This window comes from Loxodonta africana, chromosome 2 (genome assembly GCF_030014295.1).
Source record: "Loxodonta africana isolate mLoxAfr1 chromosome 2, mLoxAfr1.hap2, whole genome shotgun sequence".
Lineage (NCBI taxonomy): Eukaryota > Metazoa > Chordata > Mammalia > Proboscidea > Elephantidae > Loxodonta > Loxodonta africana.
In genome coordinates this window covers 188,189,034-188,211,697 of record NC_087343.1, presented here as the reverse complement: position 1 = coordinate 188,211,697, position 22,664 = coordinate 188,189,034, and the positions used below count along the sequence as shown (strand labels likewise).

General features: G+C 39.8%; 2 protein-coding genes across 3 annotated transcripts in view; one reads left to right on the top strand and one right to left on the bottom strand.

Annotated features, from left to right (window-relative positions):
* Positions 1-19,536, top strand: part of LCP2 (lymphocyte cytosolic protein 2) — a 60,803-nt gene extending 41,267 nt beyond the window's left edge. For both annotated transcript variants that reach the window (XM_023551385.2, XM_023551384.2), the window contains exons 15-21: positions 804-816; positions 1,558-1,687; positions 4,069-4,118; positions 7,203-7,303; positions 8,364-8,441; positions 10,180-10,335; positions 12,363-19,536. In XM_023551385.2, coding sequence (XP_023407153.1) covers positions 804-816; positions 1,558-1,687; positions 4,069-4,118; positions 7,203-7,303; positions 8,364-8,441; positions 10,180-10,335; positions 12,363-12,485 — 651 coding nt within the window. In that variant the 3' untranslated portion in view covers positions 12,486-19,536. The remainder of the gene's footprint in view (positions 1-803; positions 817-1,557; positions 1,688-4,068; positions 4,119-7,202; positions 7,304-8,363; positions 8,442-10,179; positions 10,336-12,362) is intronic.
* Positions 15,772-21,348, bottom strand: C2H5orf58 (chromosome 2 C5orf58 homolog). The gene is made up of 2 exons (XM_064279717.1): positions 20,812-21,348; positions 15,772-15,923 (listed from the first exon to the last, which is right to left on the bottom strand). The coding sequence occupies exons 1-2, from the start codon at positions 20,903-20,905 to the stop codon at positions 15,772-15,774; spliced, it is 246 nt and encodes an 81-aa protein (XP_064135787.1). The 5' UTR covers positions 20,906-21,348.
* Positions 21,349-22,664: the final 1,316 nt, after the last annotated feature.

The following is a 22,664-nucleotide window of genomic DNA, read 5'->3' as shown; positions in this document are numbered from 1 at the left end:
CGTCAGACAGATTTGAGGGCGAATCCATGTTGGCAAGTCAGAAATCCTTGCTGAGCTTCATATCTCCATCTGTGAAATGGGGATATTAAGTCCTTGTGGGTTGTTAGGAGAATCAAATGAAATACTGTATGAATTTTTCAGGCATAGGGTAGATATTATGTCCCATTATATATCTTTGGGCATTATTGTTGTTGTTAGCTGCCATCAAGTCAGCCCCCAACTCTTGGTGACCCCAAGCACAACAGAATGAAATGCTGCCAGGTCCTGCACCATCCCTGTGATTGGTTGCAGATTGAACTGTTGTGATCCATAGGATTTTCATTGGCCTAGTTTCAGAAGTAGATTGCCAGGCCTTTCTTCTTAGTCTGCCTCAGTCCTGGAAGTCCACTGAAACCTGTTCAGCATCATAGCAAATGCAATCCTTCACTGACAGATGGGTAGTGGCTGAGCATTAGGCCCGTTGGCCAGGAATCGAACCTGGGTCTCCCCCATGAAAGATGAGAATTCTACCACTGAACTACCACTGCCCCCTTTAGGAACTTTTAAGCACCTCAAAATCTATTTTATGCATTTATGAGGCGAGGCTTAGATAGGCATGTCCTTAGATGATCGTTTATATTAAGAACATTTAAGCCATTTAACAAGCCCTACTGTTCTCCATAATATATTTATTATGGAAAGGCATATGCTAAAGAAAAAACAGATAAACTTATATAATTAAAGAACACAGTTCTCCTTTTGGAATTGTGTTTTGATAATAGGTTAATTCTTTATTTTCTCTCTCTCTCTCTGCCTTTTACCAGGATGAAGACGATGGTATGTTCCAAAAAAGCCTTCTTATGACTTATAACTCATTTCTTCACTTTTCTGCTCAGGCATTCAGATGGAGTTATTTAGTACAGGAACTTCATAGACTCAATTATAATTGTTAAATTAATATTAAGGAGGCACACACTAGTTGGTATACTTAATAACTATAATAAAATGGAATTATTTGGTTGGATTACCAAAGACAACTATTAGCCTCATCTGTAATAATACAGATTATTTAATTGTACCACAAAATTAAAAATTGCATGTACGGTTTGATAGAACATTTTTAATATTTCTGCCCTCTAACATGTGTGGGAAAAGAACCACAAACTGCAGATCAATGAGATCACATAGAATTTTGGCTTTCATAAATCAGAACAAGACAAAGCAAAACGGAACTTGTGAATCATGTCTAAAACGCAAGATGTCTCTGGGCAACAATTTTCCGCTGAGTTAGCATTTCAGAAATTCTAAAAATAAGATAAATATGTATTATACAGAATAATATAGAATGGCAGTATTTTTTAATGCATTCTAAGGTGGTAAATTACCGAGAAAAATTTGGGGGGCTAGGGTTCTAGCCAACTGTTTTCTAGCTACATCTGGTCTTTTACATTTTACTGTTCCCTTTAGATTAATGGTTTCTAACTGGGGTCCCTTGGGGAGCAGTTCTGGAATGTTGCTTGGTGACACTTGGGATTGTGGATCCTGTCAGCCTCCTGAATTTTTTTCTCCTCCCCACAGTACTTCAAAGACCTCTGCCCCAGCCAGCACTTCCCGCCATGAGTTTCAATACTTTTCCTGCAAGATCCACCAAGCTGACCCCCAAGCATTCCCTCCCATCGCCTCACATGCCTGGAACATTCTCAGAAAGGTTTGTGGCAATGTCATTAAATTCTAACTTAATAACATCTGTTGGGTCCACCCTACACTAAGGTAATGCCTGGTTGGTTGAGGAAGAAAGAACTGAGCCAGTGGGTAGTACACTAAGAACATTTTGCATCTTAAGAAATAAAACCAAGCTGAGCACTAAGAACATGTGGTAACCCACTGCTGTCCCCAACCTCTGTGCTTGGGGTAGGGGGTATACAGAGTTGACTGCCCCCGTGATTACCCCGGTCAGAATGGACCCTTTCAAGAGAAATGGGGAATGTTTTCACTTAGTGAGTTAAACAAACAAACAAAACAAATGACCCTAAAGAAGCCCAGTTAAGGAGAGCACTTAGAATTCACCCTGCATCTTGGACTGGGAGACTGAGAAAATATGCCTAAACCATAGGCAAACCCATGGCCGCTGAGTCGATTCTGACTTACGGGGAACCCATGTGTTACAGAGTAGAACTGCTCCATAGCGTTTTCTGGGCTGTAGTCTTTACAAAGCAGACCACCAGGACTCTCTTTTGTTGTGCTGCTGGGTGAGTTTCAAACACCAACCTTTTGGTTAGTAGCCCAAACCTTTTGCGCCACCCAGGGAGAAAATACGCCTAGTACTTAGCAGTTACTAAGCATTCATTGTGCAGGCTCTGTCTCCTAGCAGGTCTGTTTTCTCAATAGAAGTGGCATTTCTCAGGGCTCACAGTAAAGCTGTCCAGAGGCAGAGAAATGAGCAGGAGAAAGGCTCACTCAGGACCGCCTCCTGGTGTCTCCACAGCCTCCAGCCTCTGGGCTTACCCTCTCCTTTACTATTCAAAGGGAGACCCCAAGTCCCACCCTACATCTTGTCGAAAACTCAACTACCAGCAACTCTCCCTCCACCTCTGCCAAAAACATCTAAGAGAATTCTCAGAATCTTGCACTTCTCCTAGGTGCCTCTTGCTCTGATTTTCTGCTGCTTCTCATTCTTCCATCTTTGGGCTGTTTCTCTCCTTCTACCATGTCTATCATTTTCTCACGCTCCTTCATCCCACACTGGGCCCTGCCCCTAACCTTCAGACTCAAAAAATACCATTCATCCAAGGTTGCTTCACAGAGCAGACTTATACTGAAAAAAAAAATACTGAAGGCGTGGGAAAATGGGTGGGGATGTGACTGCTCGGCGTGGAGCTAACAGCTTGATGGCACCTAACAACAACAACGACAACGAAGGAGCCCCGGTAGTGCAATGGTTCAGTGAGTGGCTGCTAGCTGAAAGGTCGGTGGTTTGGACCCAACAGCCGTTATGTGGGAGAACGATGTGGCAGTTAGCTTCTATAAAGATTACAGCCCTGAAGACCTTATGGGGCAGTTCTACGCTGTCTTATAGGGTCGCTATGAGTTGGAATCAACTCAGCAGCAATGGGTTTGGTTTGTTTGATTTACTAACCAAAAGGTTGGTGGCTCGAAGCCACCCAACAGCTCTGTAGCAGAACGACCTGGTGATCTGCTTCCATAAAGGTTATAGCCTAGAAAATTCTATGGGGCAGTTCTGCTCTGACATATGCATTCACCGTGAGTCGGGATCAACTCAACAGCACCTAACAACAGCAACCCATGCCCTCCCTCCTCCAACCCAGCCCCTGCAAGTACTGTTACTCTCTGACACAGTGACATCCAGCCCTCTCTTTGTTTCTTCCCCACCCTAGCCTCTCCTTACAGACCATCAGGCCCTAAGAATACCCTACTCACAAACAACATGCCCATTAATGTGCTTTCCTACCACTTAGAGAGGAGTCCTCTCTCCCCAGAGGACTTCTACCATTCTCCAAACTCAAAGGCTTCATTCAAACTGCAGCCAGCTTTTTAAAATAATTCTTAGAATCACACAAGTTCTGTTGTGGTTTCTTCCTTTTTTTTTTTTTTTGACTTATGAAGCTTGTTAGACTTTGGGAGGTCCATCTTGGGACAAATCTGTCTTAGAATAAGTACAGCTAGAATACTTCTTAAGAGGGAGGATGGCAAGACTTCATCTTATATACTTTGGAAAAGTTACCGGGAGGGACCAGTCCCTGGGAAAAGACATCATCCTAGGTAAAGTAGAGGGTCAGTGAAAAAGAGGGAGACCCTCAATGAGATGGATCGACCCATTGGTTGCAACAATGGGTTCAAACATAACAATGGTTGTGAGGGTGGCGCAGGACCAGGCAGTGTTTCATTCTGTTGTACATAGGGTCACTGTGAGCCAGAACTGACTGGACGGCACCTAATAACAACAGTCTTGAGATAGTAGTGAAATGTGTATAAGTTCCTTCCCTTCCGGGAATTGGAAGAATCCAGCTTCCCCAACTGGCTCCCTCACCCCAACCCAACTTAAAATCTGTCCTTTTTCTGTCTCCGCAGTAACAGTAATTTCCCACAGAGTGCCTCGCTGCCACCATACTTCTCTCAAGGTTTGTACTCCGGTTACCTACTCCTCCCAACATACCTTTGTGACTAGATTCTTAGCCTGTCCCAAAGCCTTTGACAAAGGTTTTGTTGTTTCCTAAAAGCATGGGACTTCCTCATTCAACACTTGATTCAGTGCCTGCAGTGTGCCAAGGGCTGCTAGAATGATAGCAACTACATAAAACACCACACGCACACACACACACTCATACACACACACACACACTTCACCAGGAATCAACCCACATAGAGCCTTTTCTCCCCTGTTTTCCTACAGGGCTCAGGATAGTTGTGCTTGGCTATATAAAATACTACATTAATCAAAATTAACTTCTTTCCCCCAAGACTGCCAGGACACCTGGTCCTCAGTCTTCTTCACTGTTGCTCCACCATCAGATGGGGAAAAGATTGTGTTGTGTATTGTCCAGAAACCAGTCATAATTTCCTCAAGGATCTAGAAATTAAGGGTGGTAGGTGACTGCAATGAAAAGTATATGTGCTTGAATTATGCTGAGGAAATAAGCCAATCACAAAAGACCGGGTATTGTATGACCTCACGAATGTAGAAAGACAAGAAAAGGTAAATGTACAGAAACCAAAGTTTATTAGTGGTTACTAGGGGTGAGAGAAAGAGAGAGGGAAAAGGAGGGGTTACCGCTGATGGAAAAATCTTATTAAGGGTAGGGTTGCACAGCCAATTATTGTAATTGCTGTCAGTAAGTTATACACATGTAAAAAGTTGAATTGGCAAAAGTTGTGTAATAGATACATTTACAACGACAACAAAAAAAGAGTAGCTGCTAAGGCTACTTAGGTACAACCACACACCTCATAAAATCTGATTCCTTGGTTTGGAGCTTTAGGATCATAGTTTCACGGAACATCCCAGTTAACTGGCCTAAAAACATGTTTAGTGTGTCCGTTTTACTTCCTAGTTCATTGTGTAGTACCTGGGGTCTTAAAAGCTTGCAAGTGGCCATCCAAGACGCAGCAACTGGTCTCTATTCACCTTGAGCAACAGAAGAAGGAGAGTCAGGAATAGGAGGAGGACATGGAATGTGTGGCTAATGCCTCTGTGAACAACTGCCTCCTTTGCTATGAGACCAGAAAAACTGGACGGTGCCCAGCTAACATTACTGAACATTTTGATCAAAATTTCATAGAAGAATCCTGATCAAAAGGGGGAAAATATAGAATGGAATTTCAAATTCTCAGGGACTTCAGACCATCTGGAGCCATGGAGGCTGGGTGAACCCCTGAAACTATTGCCCTGAGATAATCTTGAAATCTGAAACCAAAAATATCACCGGAAATCATCTTAAAACCAAACAATAGTTTCACTTAACTAGTAGAAAAGGTCGTCCTTGAACATTATGCTCATTTAAAAACCATCTATATAGGATCAAATTGACAACAGCAACTCGAAAGAACCTTAGGAGGCAGTGAGTTTATGTTAACGAGAGAGGAACAACTCAGAAAAGGAGGGTGAAAATGGTTGCTTAACTCAAAGAATGTAATCAGTGTCACTAAGCTGTACATGTAGAAACTGTTGAATTGGAGTATGTTTTGCTGTGTATATTCTCAACAACAAAAATAAAACAAACTTTAGAAGAAAAAAAGTAGGTATGCTTGAATGGCTTTTTGTCTGTCATGAATCATGACTTAACGGTGCTGACATGAATGTGTAGAAGCAGAAAGAGAATAATTCAGGTCTTGGTTATGTTACTAGCCTATATTGCTGTATTTTATTCATTCAACAAAATTGATCAAAACATCTGCCATGGACTGCAAAGGAAAGGCCTACTTAGGCATTGGGAATCTGGAGAAGGAAGGTACTGGCAGGTCAGTGCCGGCCTTATATGCTAATTTAGAAACAAGGAAAGGGCATTTAAAACAATCCTGGTAATGTGGAAACTTCAGCCCTTCCTAGGTAACTCTCCTTTCCTCAATGGCAAGTGGTAGGCACAACTTGGCCACTTCCGGCATATTGTAGGTATGCAGCAACCCAGGTTCAGAACCACCTGGGGTGCTTATTAACATGCAGATTCCTGGGCCCTGAGACTCAAAATCCCCCATTATTTTTATTCATGTTTGGAAACCATAGGTCCAAATCTTGGCCCTGCCATTAATAGCACATAATTTTCTCAGCCTCTTTGAGCCTCACCTTATAGCTTCACTGTGAGAATTAAAGGCAATGCACATTCCAGGCCTGGACATAGTAAAAAATAGTTCTGAATAAACATTTGTTGAATGAACAAAGGAATGACGGATGAGTGATTAAGAGGACATTCAGCTAACGGAATTTTTCCATTTTTGACAGTTGTTCTGGTGCATAGAAAACAATGTTGGCAATTATAAGTCAACAATCGATCCTTTCCTGAGATTAGGAAACATGTTCTTAGAAAGTTTCAGGGAAGTGTAAACAAGAAAGAGGTTCTAGAGAAGGTGAGGCACAGATGTTGGGTAACTGATAGGTACCCAGTGAAGATTTCCTGAATGATCAGATAACCTGTACTGCCTTCCCTGTCAGGTTAACAGCTTGGCTTCTTTGGAAAATTCAATAGTAGCAAACTTTGGTTCTAAAAGCTAAAAGAGTCTCCAGGTAGTTTGACCTTGTCTTGGATAACTTATATTTCTTGGAAGAACAGTGAGAACATAATGATCTCCTTTTACGGCACTGTCGCTACATTAGTGGTTGGGAATCCATTCTGGGTGCCCTGGGTATTATGGGAATGTATGCAAGATCTGTCTTGAGTTTTATTCTGATGTTCACGTGAAAAGATCTCTGTGACTTTTCTGTAAATGGTTCTAGTCACTTTATATTATATTATACAGTAGGCACATTTAAGAAATCACTTGAATTTGAGGTACTGCTCTCAGAATTTTACTGGTCCAGTTATGTAATACTGCCTAAGCAGCCCTTGTGGTTTCTAACAGGTGAGACTTATTTTTGAAGTCCCGGTTTCTTGAAATGTTAATTATCTGAACAATTGCAAGGACAGGTTGGCGGGGAGAGGGGGAAGAGTGTGATGACTAAGGTAAAAAATAGCCGACAGGAGATTAACTTTCAAAATTCTATACTGTTGAAGGCCCTAGCAACAGACCTCCTCCCAGAATTACAGCTGAAGGCAGGAGCTTCCCCTTGCCAGTTTCCAGCAAACCACCACTGCCATCCCCCGAGGAAAACGAGGTACAGAGAATGTTTTTATTTTTGTTGTTGTTTTTCCCTCAGCGAATGAATCATCGAAACTCCCATTGAATATACTTTTGTACTTTTATCTTCTATGAGCCTTAATATTTTTTAAAGAAAAAAAATGAAAGGGGAGGATTCAGGTGAAAAATACTGTATCCTTTTCCTTGCTGTTCTTCCAAGAGCAAATGCGTGTTGTGCATTAAACAATCAGAAATATGATCCTTTCCTTTTTTTTTTTCTTATCTGTTTCCTAGCTTCTGACTCTGGATATGTCACTTAACGGCTCCTTAACCCACTTTTCTTGTTTATTATTGTACTACACTGGAGAAATTATTATATCTTCATCTTGCCTGATTAGAGGTTCCATTATAGGAACCGGGTGCCGTCAAGTCAGTTCTGACTTAAGGGGGCTCTATATGTGTTTATATGTGTGTCAGAGTAGAACGGCACTCCATAGGGTTTTCAGCGGCTGTGATTTTTGGAAGTAGATTGCCAGGCCTATCTAGCGAAGTGCCTCTAGGTAGATTTGAATCACCAACCTTTTGGTTAGTATCCAAGTCCAGTCCCATTATATAAGGGATGATTATTCACAAAAAATAAAAAAAAAATTTTTTATTTTTTTTACCTTTTCAGAGTGTCATGATTAAAAGCAGTTCACAAAAAATATCTCCTATGGAGCCCCACCTAAATGATTCTATGAAGTTCCTGGTGGTGCAAAAAGGTTAACATGCTCAGCTGCTAACTGAAAGGTTGGAGGTTTGAGTCCACCTAGAGGCACCTCAGAAGAAAGGCCTGGCACGATCTACTTCTGAGAAACCAACCATTGAAATCTCTATGAAGCACAGTTCTGCTCTGACACACACACAGGGATGCTGTGAGTCAGAATTGACTCTATGGCAACCGGTTTTAATTGATTCTACATTCAGATTAAGAAAACAAATGTTTCAAACCTCATGGAACTGAGGTGGTGGTTTATGTAAATTACACAGAGGCTTTTCTTTTTGCTGATATATGTAACTGCAGAATTCATCCTGTGTTTAAAAATTTACATTTTCAGGTTTCATTAAATGAAGAATGGTACGTTTCTTACATTACCCGACCAGAGGCAGAAGCTGCTCTTAGGAGGATAAACCAGGTACTCTGCTAAAGTTTATTTTTAAGAAGTTATAAATGTTAATGGAGGGAGGAGAAGGGAACTAACTTTTACAGAATACCAGTTATGGGCTAGGGATTCTGCTAGATGCTGTTCATACTGTTATACCTGTGAGACCATTAGTGCCAGCTTTACACCTGTCAGCCCGAAAAGCAATGATTCCTAGGACCCTGGCAAGGATCTAAATTAAGGCAGAGTCATTTGGCTGGAATAATCTTAGATTTTATTCACGAAAAGTGTCCGCTTTGTCAAAGGAATGATACCATGCCAAAAGGAGACTTTCTTTCCTTCCAAATTTCTAGTATCTTGCCAGGTCCATCTTCCCCTTAACACACTCTTGCCATCCACATAGCTATAAAGGCCCCATATGGAGAGAAACAGCGGCAAACAGCCGCTTTCCCTGGAAATGTCTAGATTGTCCTTTAACACCATGAGGTCTTAACCAGATTTCCTGTGGCCCTATGCTGAACCCTAACCTTAAATCTATTTATCAGAGGGCGGGGGCGGGGGAAGCAAAGATCCTTTATCTTCTGCTCTAAGAGCACCTTATGATGCTGTAACTGTATCTAAAGTTTATAGCAGTGGTACTCAATCTTAGCTGGATATTTAAATCATCTGGGCACTTTAAAAAATTCTCATGCCTGGGTCTTACCCTGAGAGATTCTGATTTAATTAGTTGAGAGTGCTGCATAAAACCAAAAAACCAAACCTGTTACCGTCAAGTCAATTGTGACGCATAGCGACCCTATAGGACAGAGTAGAACTGCCCCATAGCGTTTCCAAGGAGCAGCTGGGTGGATTCAAACTGCTGAACTTTTGGTTAGCAGCTGTAGCTCTTAACCACTGCACCACTGGGGCTGCTGCATAGGCTCTGAGAAGCTTCAAAACTCCCCCAGATGATTCTAATTCAAAGCCAAGGCTGAGAATCACTGGTGGTCCAGAATTGGTCTGACATAGGGATATTCTGACTGGCTCAATTAAAAAAAAATAGCCGGGCATAAAAAGAACAAAGAAAGCCATTATTGCAGATTGACGGCTATTTAAAGCCATGCTGATTCAGTAAAGGGAGGAGGGTGTAGCTTAAAGGGTTCTTGCTAGTTAATTCTATTTTAATATTAGATCCTTACAGTCTTAATAAATTTTGTAGCAATAATTTGGTGATGAAATTTTCAAGTACAGGACAAATCACAACACTTTCAGGAACTATCAGGAAAAAAAGGTGGTAAGAACAGAGGTGGTCCACATTACATGGGATGTGATGGATGAAATGTTATTCTAGAAATCACAAGGGTTTTAAAGGTTTTCATAGGCATGTGAGTGTTTTCTAACTTGGGATGTGAAAAGAAGGCTCTAGGGAATTAACTTCCAGGAATAGGAAGATCTGTCTTTAGTTAACCACTTAAGCTTTTATTTCTCCTGACCCTTCATCCACTCAACCTCCTGTTATTTGTTTTATTACTAAAAAGGGGATTCCTTTTTTCATCAAGAGACTTCAAAGAGGTTGATCTGGAAATTTCTCTGATGGGATCTCTGCTGCTTCTTTCTTCACAACCAAAAAATCCGTAACACTTGGGATCTATAACTATTTGGGGAACTGAATGTTCACTGACTTGTCAACTGCTAGGTTTTGCAGTTTCCTAGAGGCTTGTCTAAGGCTCTTAAAGGCAACAGAAGTATTGTCTTTTACTGCTCCCATTATAACAAGAATTTGTCCTTTCAGGATGGCACTTTTCTGGTTAGAGACAGCTCTAAAAAAACAGTAGCCAATCCATATGTCCTCATGGTGTTGTACAAAGAGAAGGTTTATAACATCCAGATCCGTTACCAGCAGGAAAGTCAAGTTTACTTGTTGGGAACTGGACTCCGAGGGAAAGAGGTGAGGACTCCTTTCACTTTCAGAATTTCCCCAGATTCTGTTTTAATGCCTCCCCTCACACCACTACATGGAGCCCCACTGTAACATTCTTTGCGAGTCCATAATGTATGGCAACTTTAGAGTTAAATCTTTTTGGTGAAGCCTTTCATTTACCGAAAGGAAATAAAGCAAATATTAACAGTAGCTATCTCCACAGTAAGTCTTTCTTTGTATCTTTTCCTCCTAATAATCTAAAATCACATATATACCTTTTAAAATATAAAAAAATAGATTAATATTTAAAATATTTTAAAAAATCCATTTAGATGCTGTCAAAGGCAAGTTCCTTCTATCATTTACTCTGTGACATAAACGTAATATAAAATTGCAATGTAAGGCTATATTTTAAATCAATACTACCTAGAAAAAGGGCGGGGGGAACTAGGAGAATACTTGATTTGGTGATTACTTAGCTATTCGGGTCATTTCTTACTTAAGAATGGAGGTTTGGGCTCTGTGAAGACGGTCAGATTGCTAAAGAAATTTTCCTCTGTTCCTCCAAGGTTTAGATTCTCATGTCAGTCGCTCTGAGTGGTACTCAAAACTAGTGTGAAGGGAACTCCTCAGGGCTGCTTGGTGCAAAGGGAACTAACAGCTACACATATTGCCCCAAACACACTGTTTTAAGTTCAAGGTTCCAGAAGGCGGACCAGCTGAATCAAACATTTCCACAATGAGAAACAGCTCACACATAACTTCCACTTCGTCCCAAATATTTTTAAGTTATGATAATGTTAGTGAGCAGAAAAAACACGACTTTGGTCAAATGTTTGAATCGCTGGTGTGGTGTGGACAGGTGTGGTGTGGATAGGTGTGGTATAGGTCTCATAGAAACAAAAGTGCCTGCCATCTAAGGTTTCTCTTGGTCTAGCATGGAAAGACTCAAGTACAAACCACTCATTGCAGCTACCCTGGAGGGAGGCACCAAGCAGAGAGAAGTCTTGGAGGAGGTGCATAATCTTTTCTGGATATCTATGTGACTTCTGATCCACATCTAAAAGGATGAAAGGATTTTCCCAGTCTGGTCATCAGGGATGGGGTGATATGGGAAATGGACATGGAGACTTGGCTGAAAAGCCCTGTGGGTGTGGAGACAGCAATGGGAACACGGAGGAGATGCCATGAGGAACTATTGTGCTGTGATTTGGATGATGGGAACTCTGTGACTTCCTGATTCCTGTAAACCTCCTAACACTGTCAATGACTGAGGATGAAGGGAGGGTACAGGTACAGAAAACAAAACCACAAATAAGAGCAACCCCAAGGCAAGGGTATCATAATTAGAATATTAAGGGTAAACGATCTCCTATATGAAGTTAAAGGAGTTCTGTTAGCACAGTGGTTAAGTGCTAGGCTGCTAACTGAAAAGTGGGCTGTTAGAACCCACCAGCCACCATACGGGAGACAGATGTGGCACTCTGTTCCCTTAAAGATTTACAGCCTTGGAAACCCTGTGGGACAATTCTACTCTGTCCTATAGGGTCGCTATGAGTCAGAATCGACTCGATGGTAACAGATTTGTTTTTTTTGTTTTTTATGTATATTTAACTTCATATACCCATTGCTGTTGAGTTGATTTCAACTCATAGCAACCCTATATAGGGTAGAGTAGAACTGCCCCACAGAGTTTCCAAGGAGCACCTGGTGGATCCAAACTGTCAACTTTTTGGTTAGCAGCCGTAGCACTTAACCACTACGTCATCAGGTTTCCTAAATATATTTGTGTATAACTTATATATATGTTATATATATTATATATATATATATATATATATATAGTCTTTTATCCATGGTTTGTTTGATATTGGTGAGGAATTTTTTTTTTCAAAGTTCTCTGGCAGAAATCATTAAATTATTTGCCAAATGTTACATGTTTTCTTTAAACCCCCATACCTTCAAGAGGTAGGATGCAATATGCAGATGAAAAAAACTGAGAAATTCATGCTACTCATTCCAGTGTGTTTATCTCTCAATTTTTAATCTTTCAGGACTTTTTTTCTGTAGCAGATATTATCGACTACTTCAGAAAAATGCCACTTCTGCTCATTGATGGGAAGAACCGAGGTTCCAGATACCAGTGCACGTTAACATATGCTGCAGGGTACCCGTAGCAAGTTAGCCAAGGAAATGAACCTTCCTCTTGCCTCTGTTGCCGACACAGGAAGATCTGTCAACCTTAGGGAATGGACAAAGCTTGGGACTGAATAGAGCCCCTCAACATGGAACGCGAGCGTTCTGTTTTTTCACTTTTTAAAAAATGTTTGAAAGGAAGACTGTCAAATACCCCCTAATTTATTTATTATTCTTCAGTGTTTGTAAAGTGCCTGAGTAATAACGTTCATGCATAAAGTCTAGTAGTGCACTGTAATAATTCATTTAAACAAAACAGATGTGTATTTTTGAATACCCATTTCAACGTACAGTAGTTTACACAGCTACAGAAAACATCTGGAGCAATTTTAAAAACATTGAACTGTAAGAGTTTTGGGTATCACCTGAAACTTTCTTTTTTTAAGTAGACTTTTGTCAGACAGAGGCAATCATCAGTTTTATACATATAATTTGAAAACTACTAAAATTCACTTTCTCAGCAGGAATAATTTAAGAGGCTTAAATATACTATTTTATTCTTACTTATTTGGTGGTATTTGCTGGGGGGATTTTTGTGTACTTTTTTATGAAAAGATAAAAGCATGTTGGGATAACTTCCTGGGATTAAAATTAATTTGTCTTTTTGCTCTACTTTTGGGCTCCTAAAACAACTTTATTGACTTAACTACTTAGTACATCTATTATTTGTAATTGTTGTTTTGAAGCAAATTTAAGCTACAAATACCAACAGAAAAACATTTTAAATTAGAGATGAGGCACAAACTTTGGTGTCTAATACACCTAGGTGTAAGTTGGCACTTCATCACATTCCCATGCCCACATCCTGTCCCCCCCCAACTCCAAAAGCATTGCCAAGTGATGTAGACTTCACCCAAGGCGTCCTGAGCACATAAACAAGCAATGCACATACACAGAAAAATTTAATCATGCTTTTCTAGTAGATACTTTCTCTCTCCGTCTCTTTTTATCCCTCTGACAACTGTCATAAAGCCCCTTCTCTTCGTCCCTTCCAAAAAGGTTCTCTAAGTCCTCCAAAGCAATCTACTTCTCTCCTTCAGTTTACCTATCTCGCTTAACAAAAAAGTAGTAGGCATTTAGCAAAACGAAAACCTGATATTCAGCAAAACAGTGACGATTGCTTTTTAAGTTTTTCTCTTTGGGACCTATTATTCCACATCTGTTATCAATCATGAAAATTTTTGGTTTCTCTGCTTAATCTGTAAGTTTTCTGAGTAGCAAAAAATATCTCGCATCTTCATGTTCATGAGCTAATAGAATATTGGAAGGGGTCTTAGAAGTCATCTGGTTCAAACTGATGAATTTCTAAGGTGACGAGTCAGTGGAGACTTTTAACCATTGTTGATGAAAATGGCGTTTCACAAAAACTCATGCTACAAAATGGATGTTCTCAATTGAGGGTCCAGAACTTAGGCAGTTCTAAAGCTGAAAAACCCTGTATTCATTTACATGTTTATTCAACAGAATATTCAATGAGCATTTGGTTAATGTCCATTCTGTGTTAAACACTGAGCTAGGTGCTGCTGGGTAGTGGCAATAGCAGGCAACTCAAGTTCTGCTTTGGAGTGAGCTGAATTTGTCCCTTGTTTCACCGTATCCTTTATGTTCAAAAATATCTAAAATCAAAGACATAGCAAAATTCAAAGCATCTATATTCTACTGAATCACGTTTATAAGGTAAACAAAGCTTATTTTCAGTCTCTTCTGTGAAAGAGAACAGAAATTAGGAAGTTTTAGGATGAAGGTATTCTATTCCACTGCTATGACTGAAATCAGTGGTGTGCAGCTCATGTTTTTATATGATTAACATTTTTTTTAATTGTGCTTTAGATGGTTTACAAAGCAAATGAGTTTCTTATTAAATACATAGTTTTGTGACATTAGTTGCCAACCTCACAACATGTCAACACTCTCCCCTTCTAATCCTTCGGTTCCCCCTTACCAGCTTTCCTGTCCCCTCCTGCCTTCTCGTCCTTGCCCCTGGGCTGGTGTGCCCATTTAGTCTCATTTTGTTTTATGGGCTTGTAGAGTCTTTGGCTGAAGGGTGGACCTCAGGAGTGACTTCAGTACTGAGTTAAAAGGGTGTTCAGGGGCCAAACTCTTGAGGTTTCTCCAGTCTCTGTCAGACCAGTAAGTCTGGTCTTTTTTTGTGAGTTAGAGTTTTGTTCTAACTCCAGCTCTGTCTGGAACCCTCTATTGTGATTCCTGTCAGAGCAGTCGGTAGTGGTAGCCGGGCACCATGTAGTTATGTTGGACTCAGTCTGATGGAGGCTGTGCTGGTTGTGGTCCGTTAGTCCTCTGTACTAATCTTTCCCTTGTGTCTTTGATTGTCTTCATTCTCCCTTGCTCCAAACAGGGGGGAGGGGGTTGGGAGGGGCAGTGGAGAATCTTAGATGGCCACTATGATTTAAACCCCTGTGCCGTCGAGTTGATTCCGACTCACAGTGACCCTGTAGGACAGAGTAGAACTGCCCCACAGAGTTTTCAAGGAGCGCCTTGTGGATTTGAACTGCCGACCCTCTGGTTAGCAGCCGTAGCACTTAACCACTATGCCACCAGGGTTTCCACGCCACTATGATTAGCACTCTTTATCTTCTTCCTCAGGAACCAGCGACTCCATTTTTTTGGCAGGGCCCTGCCTCCTTTGGCTACACACCTGGCATATGACCCCAGCCTTGCCAATCACAACTGCTTAGCACTCAACTTAGAGAACGGCATCTTACCAAAACTTGGAGTTGTCTGCTGCCATGCCTCTACCCACTTCTTCCCACCATGGGGGAAACTAGTCTATAATAGCAGAGAATGAGGCTGACACACAGAAACTGAAAGACATTTGATAATTAGTGGAGACCTTGAAATTTACTCCAACCACAGACTTCCAAGTCACAGGACCCAATAAATGCTTCAGCTAGCTTGAGTTGATTTTACGGCAACCAGGAGAGTTCTGATTAATATAAACTCATACACTCCACTAATAATTTATTCAGTCTCTTTTAATCTGAGCCAAATTCAAGTATAAGTGAAAGGATAAGCAGTGTCCATGGCCAATTTCCTGTGTCATACTCTTGCCCATTAGTGAAATAAACAATTCCTTGAAACATTAAAACAACAATGAAATAGCCTTCAAGACTATGAAATGATTCTTTACAACTCTGCTTATATTTATTTTGTTTTATATTATATTAAATATACGAATAAACTGAATTCTCCCAGATTTAAAAAAAATTCTACAACAAATACTGTTAGCAATTCACAGCAAACAAGAAATCAGGCAGAAAAACTATTAAAAGCAAGGGATACGTCTGACAATTCAGACCCTTCAAAGGGGAGGCTGTTTTTTTCTGTTTCATTTAAGTCCTCTGTCTTCACAGGATTATTGAAATGTAGAATAAGATCACATAGCAGTAACTGGGAGAGCTCTGTATAAAGCAAAACAATGGAAGATATTAATATCATTGCAGCACATATGTGAGAGAGAGAAATTCTGTTGCCTTAAACAGCTATTCCCAAATTCCAAATTCAGTTTTTTTCAAGTTACGTTGATCCAACCACAACTTATGTCCCATTTTGACTTAAAATCAGATTTATGTACTACAAAATAAGAATGACGAATTTTATTAGAAGGGCCATCAGCCAAACTGGTCAGCTATCTTACTAAACTGCAGACTGATTTATATAAATCTTATTTCTACATTATTTAAGTTATACATATAAAAGTGTAAAGGCTCTGATAGGTCTATAAGGCTAGTTTCAAAAACAGCAGTTCCTACCCTCTAAGAGGCAATCACTTTCAACTGTTTTAGCTTACTTCGGTCTTACTGCTTCTGTTACTGATTTTTTTTTTTTTGGTGGGGGGGGTATTTACCTCCATATCTTTACATGATGTGCTTCTGACATGCTTATTTTGTTTTTTTCAATTTTAGGTATTATCTGCTTCTGACTACAGATTAAGACTTAGTTCTCTTTACTCACTGCCCTGTCCACACAATATATTTATAGTACAATTTTTTTCTAGCTCAATGTTTAAAGTATTTTATTACATAAATATTTTTCATAGCTGAATTCTGTGGGAAGATATTTACTTGCCTGCAAACACCAACCCCTCACCCCAAGTTAATAATTGTTTTGTTTTTTCATTGCTTAATTATCACAAATATAGCCCAAATTTCTCCTGACTGGGTAAATCTCCTCTTGATGCCTTCAAATACTTTAGATATTCTATGTTGGAAAATTCTCCCCCCTCCTGAAGCCTTCTGAAAGGGTTGTTCTCTAGGACTGCTGTACAGCTCACATCTTGTTAACTCCTTTTACCACGATCCTGGAGACTCCTTTCACCTCTTTTGTGTTGAATGCCCTATTTGCAGAATCTCTTCTCTTTTTCATCTGCTCTATTGTTTGATGGAAAACAGTCTCAACTTCCCAAGGGAAAAATTATATGGGCTGAAAATTTCTCTCTTAACACTCATTTCAGATTAAGTGACTGAGTATAGATATCTAGGTTGGAAATCATGTTTCCTCAGATTTCTAAAGGCATTGCTGCATTGTCTTCTAGCTTCCACTCCTGTTAAGAATTTTCATATGATTCTGGTTACCAATCCCCCCCCCCTTTTTTTTTTTAACTCTTTGGAAGCTTCAAGGATTTTTTGTTCTAGTTTTTTCTAGGTTTCACAATATTGTGTTTTCATCCATTGTATTGGACTCTTTCATTGTAGAAACTCATGTCCTTTAGTTCTGGGCAATTTTCTTACATTTTATCTTTGATGAATTCTTCCCCTCCTTTGTCCTATGTTCTCTATTTCTAACCTGCTATTTATTGGATGTTGTGCCTCCTTGACTGATCTTATTTTTTTCCCTAATAATTCCTATCTTTTTCTGATCTACAATCTAGAGTTTCTTCATTTTCTACCAAAACCCTTTTATAGAATTTCTCCTGTCGTATTTTTAATTTCTAAGAGCTCCTTTTATTCTTTAAATTTTTTTTTTTTTTAGAGTATCCTGTTCCCTTTTCATGAACTCACCATCTTCTCTTACCTCTCTGTGCATATTAATAGTAGTTTTCATCTCCCTTCATAATCACTGTTTCTTCCTCATTGAATCTACTTGTTTCTGCTTTCACATTACATGCTTTTCTCAAACATCTGTTGTACCATAGCTGTCTGTTTATATTTAACACCAGGGCACTAAGAAGACAGTCTGAAGCACTATGCCCATGGTAGTCGATACTGTGGGGTTTTCTGGTTGGGTTATTTTGTTGGCGAACCTCTGCTATCAGTACCTATAGGTCTTTTCTCTTAAGCTAGTCAAATTCCTGAAAATAGAATCTGCTTAGAAGGTATAAATCTGGCTGAAATTAAAAGCTGGGAGTCTTATAATCAGGTGTATAAACTTTGTCTTAATATTCCTGTTTTCACTGTGGTAATCCCACCCTTAATTTGTGGCTAGTGGCTCCAGGCCAGACATTCCTTGTTCTACCCTCTCAGTGAATAAAGCTTTTGAGTTTTCTGTCACAGAGAAGCCCAGTTACGCGTGGGGAGGGAGGGAGCCTCAGGGGTCCACAGCTTCCTGCACAGACACTTAACTAGTCCTCCTCTTCTCAGCCCCACCTTCACTCACAAATGTAGAAGACTCCTGAGTCACTACTTCTTGAGTCTATGGGGGCTGTTTCTTGGCTTTATCCAGTCAACTTAGGGTTCAGATTTTGGAGGTCTATTTAAATGTTATTACTTGTTTATTTGCTACCCATTTACTCCCCCCCCTTTTTTTTTCTTTTTGTTATCTCTTCTTCATATTTATCTTGTAGGTTTCTGTCTTTTTGAAATAATTTTATATTTAAATCTCAGATCTGCCACTTGCTAGTTGTGTGATTTTAGGAAAGTTAGTTAACCTCTTCATGCCCATTTCCACATCTGGAAGTGCTGAAGACAACAGTTTCTACCTCATAGGGTTGTTATGAAAATTAAGTGAGTTAATTTCTGTAGAACAGTTGGAAAAGTGTCTGGATTACAGTGTTAACAAGTGTTAACAAGTGTTAGCCATTGCCATTATTATTTTGGACAGGAAGTGGGGGTAAACTGGGTCTTCACTCAATCCACCATGTTTACCAGTAGTCTACCCTCCTAGTCTGACTCTACAGTCCCTTGTATCCTAACTGCTTGGCCTACCCACAAAATTCTTCAGGAACACAGCTATCATTTCTATTTTATTTCATAGAAGAATAATCCCCAACTGGAATAGTTAGAACAGGTTTAAGAGAAACCTGAAGCTTCCCAACTCTTTTAAATGAGTTCAGACATCCAGAACCATTTATTCATTTAATAAATATTTTCCAAAGAAAATATTTTCCAAGAACCTATTATATCAAGGCACTGGGTTAAGAGCTGTAACACCACTGAGGAGCTTACATTTGAATGGGGAGAGAAAAAACAAGTAAACATGCAATTACAGTAATACAGTGTGACAGTTGATATGGAAGGGTAGAAGGGGTACCACACTTGCTCAAAAAATTTCTCTAGTGTAAGTGACCTTGACTAATAAGTAGCAGTTCCCTGGTGTGGTGGGGTTGGGAACGCAGCAGTAGGCATTGCAGAGGGAGATTATGTGTGAAGGCACAGACACAAAAGAGAACAGGTGTGACTATGCAAATAGTTTAGTATGACTGAAGCACAGATATGCAAGGAGAAAAGAATAAGAGACTGGAAAGGTAGACTGAGGTCTGATCACAAAAGGTTTTATAGTCCATTCTAGGAGGTTTAGACTTTCTCCAGATGACAAAGGTGAGCCAGTGGGGGTTCTCAGCAGGAAGATACAATTGAGATTTGCATTTCAGAAAGATAATTCTAGCTGTAATGCTGAGAATAGTTTTGAAAGATGGATTAAACAAAGCTAACCGGACTTCTTTACACCAGACCCCTCAGAACCTTTGTTTGCATGCATTGTGGTTATGAGAAGTAATACAGTATATGGCATAAAACACAACCCTAACTTATTTGACCATAAGAACATGAACTCCAGTCTTTTTGTTTGTTTTGTATTGTTTTTTGTTTTTTGGGGGGCTGGGGGGGATACCATCATACTGAGAACCTATGAAGAACACACTTAGAAAAAGCATAACAGGCACTCACTATTTGGTGCCTAACTAACAACCACTCCCTTCTTCTTGGTGGCATAACTTGACTTCATTTGAAGTGATTCTTTCCCCATCTCCATCGGTAAATTCTGACTGGTCCAAATTGGTCTTGGCAGTTCCATTGGTCTTGGCAGTCCCATTCCCCTTGGCAGTGGCTGCTGTAGGCATGCGCCTGTGATGCAAATCTGGCCAATGAAAGGAAAAGGGAAATGTGCTGGAGGGATCCAGAGGAAAGACTTATGGAGAGAGACACTGGCAGAGAAAGCTTTTCTTCTGCTGGATGTGGCCATGTCTGCAAGCAATGACCATGAAGAGTGATAAGCAGAGTGAACATGACAGAGCAGAAAGATGGAACCTGATTTATAACAAAGTCTTTAAACCTCTCAGTTAACTTTATGGTTGCCCTACCTTGGATCTTTTCATTATTTTCCTTATTGTATAAGTCATATTAAGTTGGTATTTTCTTAATTGTAGCTGATGGTCTGTCCTAAGCGTAGCTACATATTCAGTATAGTTTTCATGGTTAGAAATAGGACCGGCAGGTGAAAGGAATAGGGCAGATTTCTCAGCTAGGCTATAAGGAGGAATTGTCCAAAATGGAATGGGGTTGACTGTTGAAGTAGGCAGTTCCACAACATAGGAAATGTTTAGAAAGGGACAGACTATGACTAGAAATGTCCAGTCACAAAAATTTTACACAGCAAGGATAAAATTACAGAGTATCTCTGTGAGGTGAGTGATTAAACATAAGACCTATAAAGTCTACTCCTACTCTAAAAATCTTTTTAAAATAAAGAAACTTTAACTCGCTGACAAAAGCAAAACTTATTTTTAATTTGAAAGGAAACTTAGGGGTCTAATAAGGATTAATGGATAAAGGCAGTGAATGTTGCAGAATGTGACATCATCATGTAATTGTTGAAGGAAAAGAAGTAAATTTAGAAAGGTTAGTTAGACAACACACAAGCTTGTCCGTGTCATTTATAGAAATTCAGGTTTGCTAACTCCTGGGTCAATGCTCAGCCATAATTCTTCTTTAGAGATCTAGTTCGTATTACATTCTTCGGAAAAAGAGAAATCCTAATGAGAGGTCAAAATTCAGTCACACACCGGCAGAAGCACACACCGACTCTACTATTTAGTTAAAATGCAAACATTTTAATCAGTGATCCCATATTTACCTTTCATCTTCTTCAATTCCAAAGAAATTGTGTTAATATTTTTAATTATGGCTTCCACGTTCAGCTTGTGGTCAGAAACGTTATTCTTAAGCATCTGATTTTAAAAAAAAGAAGTAAAAGCAGAAGGTATAAATCAGAGGTACTTATATGTATTTTTAAAATACCTAAAATTTCAGTATTTCTGAAAGGAAAATATTTTTTTTTTTTTTGAGAACTAAAATAACGTGAAACATAGACTTTATAACATGGTTGGAATTCTAACATCAACTTGTTATGTAATATTCTTCCAACTGAAAATATCTCCACCTGGAATTCTCGGGATTAGGTTTCCACCTTAATCAAACTACCTCCACAAGACGGGGCCCTTACAATAGAAATGTGGATGTCCCCCCTTTCAGAAAGGGTCAGCACTTACATAAACTACAACTTAAACAACTTAACAATCATATAAGATCTTCTCTAATTTTGTTTCTGTAAATCTGTATCTTTTTCCAACTAAACCCTTGACTTATTCTTGAATGACAGGGTCCAAATACAAATCCTTTAGGTACACAGTAAAACTCAAAAAAGGATTCAATTATAATTTGTTAACTAAGAGAAAGGCAAAATGGCCATTTTTATTTTAACTTCAGGGTTTTTATTTTAATTTTGGTTATCTGAAATGTGAAAATCAACATTTTATGTCTGGTGGATTCGAACTGGTTAGCAGCTGTAGCACTTAACCACTATGCCACCAGCGTTTCCTATGCTAGACATACAGTACATCTATTTAACCAGTTGTGTCAGATACAAATATAAAGAGGTGGTTCACTAGAAACTTATCTTAGCCATTCAAATTTCTCAAAATGACTTGAAAAATAAAACACAATTAGCACATACAACTCCAACATTGTGAAAAGTGGGCAGTTACGGGTGGGTCAGACTGCTTGTCTAATATAAGGAAAACACACTAACCTTTAAATCAATTCCTTGCCTTCAGAGCCAGAGAATTTACTCTATTTCTCTCACTTTAGCACATATGCTGTGTAAGAGTCACTGTAAGGGAAATAATTTTGTTTTCCAGATGTTAATGAATAAAATGTACTTCCCATCTACCTACAAGCCCCTAATACCCAGTTAAACCAATTATCGTGGATTCATGGTAAGCCCATGTGCGTCAGAGTAAAACTGTGCTCCATATGGTTTTCAGTGGTTGATTTTTTGGAAACAAACTGCCAGGCCTTTCTTCCAAGGCACCTCTGATGGTTTTGAACCTCCAACCTTTTGGTTAGCAGCTGAGTCCTTTAACAGTTTCCACCACCCAGGAACTCTCACAAGCTCCTCCCCAAAACCCAGTGCCGTCCAGTCGATTCCGACTCATAGCGACCCTATAGGACAGAGTAGAACTGCCCCAAAGAGTTTCCAAGTAGCACCTGGAGGATTCGAACTGCTAACCCTTTGGTTAGCAACCGTAGCACTTAACCACTAGCCACCACAAGCTCCTAGAAGTGCTAAAAAGAAAGTGGCAACTATCTCCCTTTTCTACGACAAACCAAAAGATTCAGTTTTGAGGGAAATAGAAGGATGTTAAAAAGAAGGGGAATTAAATGACTTTAAAAATGAGGAATAAGCGTTTAAAAGGACTGAGAGACAGAGTTGGGTAGGAACTAAAGGTTAGAGAAATGCCCAAGAAATTGAACTTTCCCCCACTCTGGGGCCTGGTGGGTAAGGTTCCTCGGGGGTGCAGCTGCGTCCGGATCCCACCGGCCTGAGAGAGGCCCGCCTGTGTCAAGCCTTCCCCAAGGAGCTCCGTCAGGCCAGGCCAGGCCAGGCCATCAGAGAAAGCAGAGGAGGAGAGGCCGGTCAATCAGCAC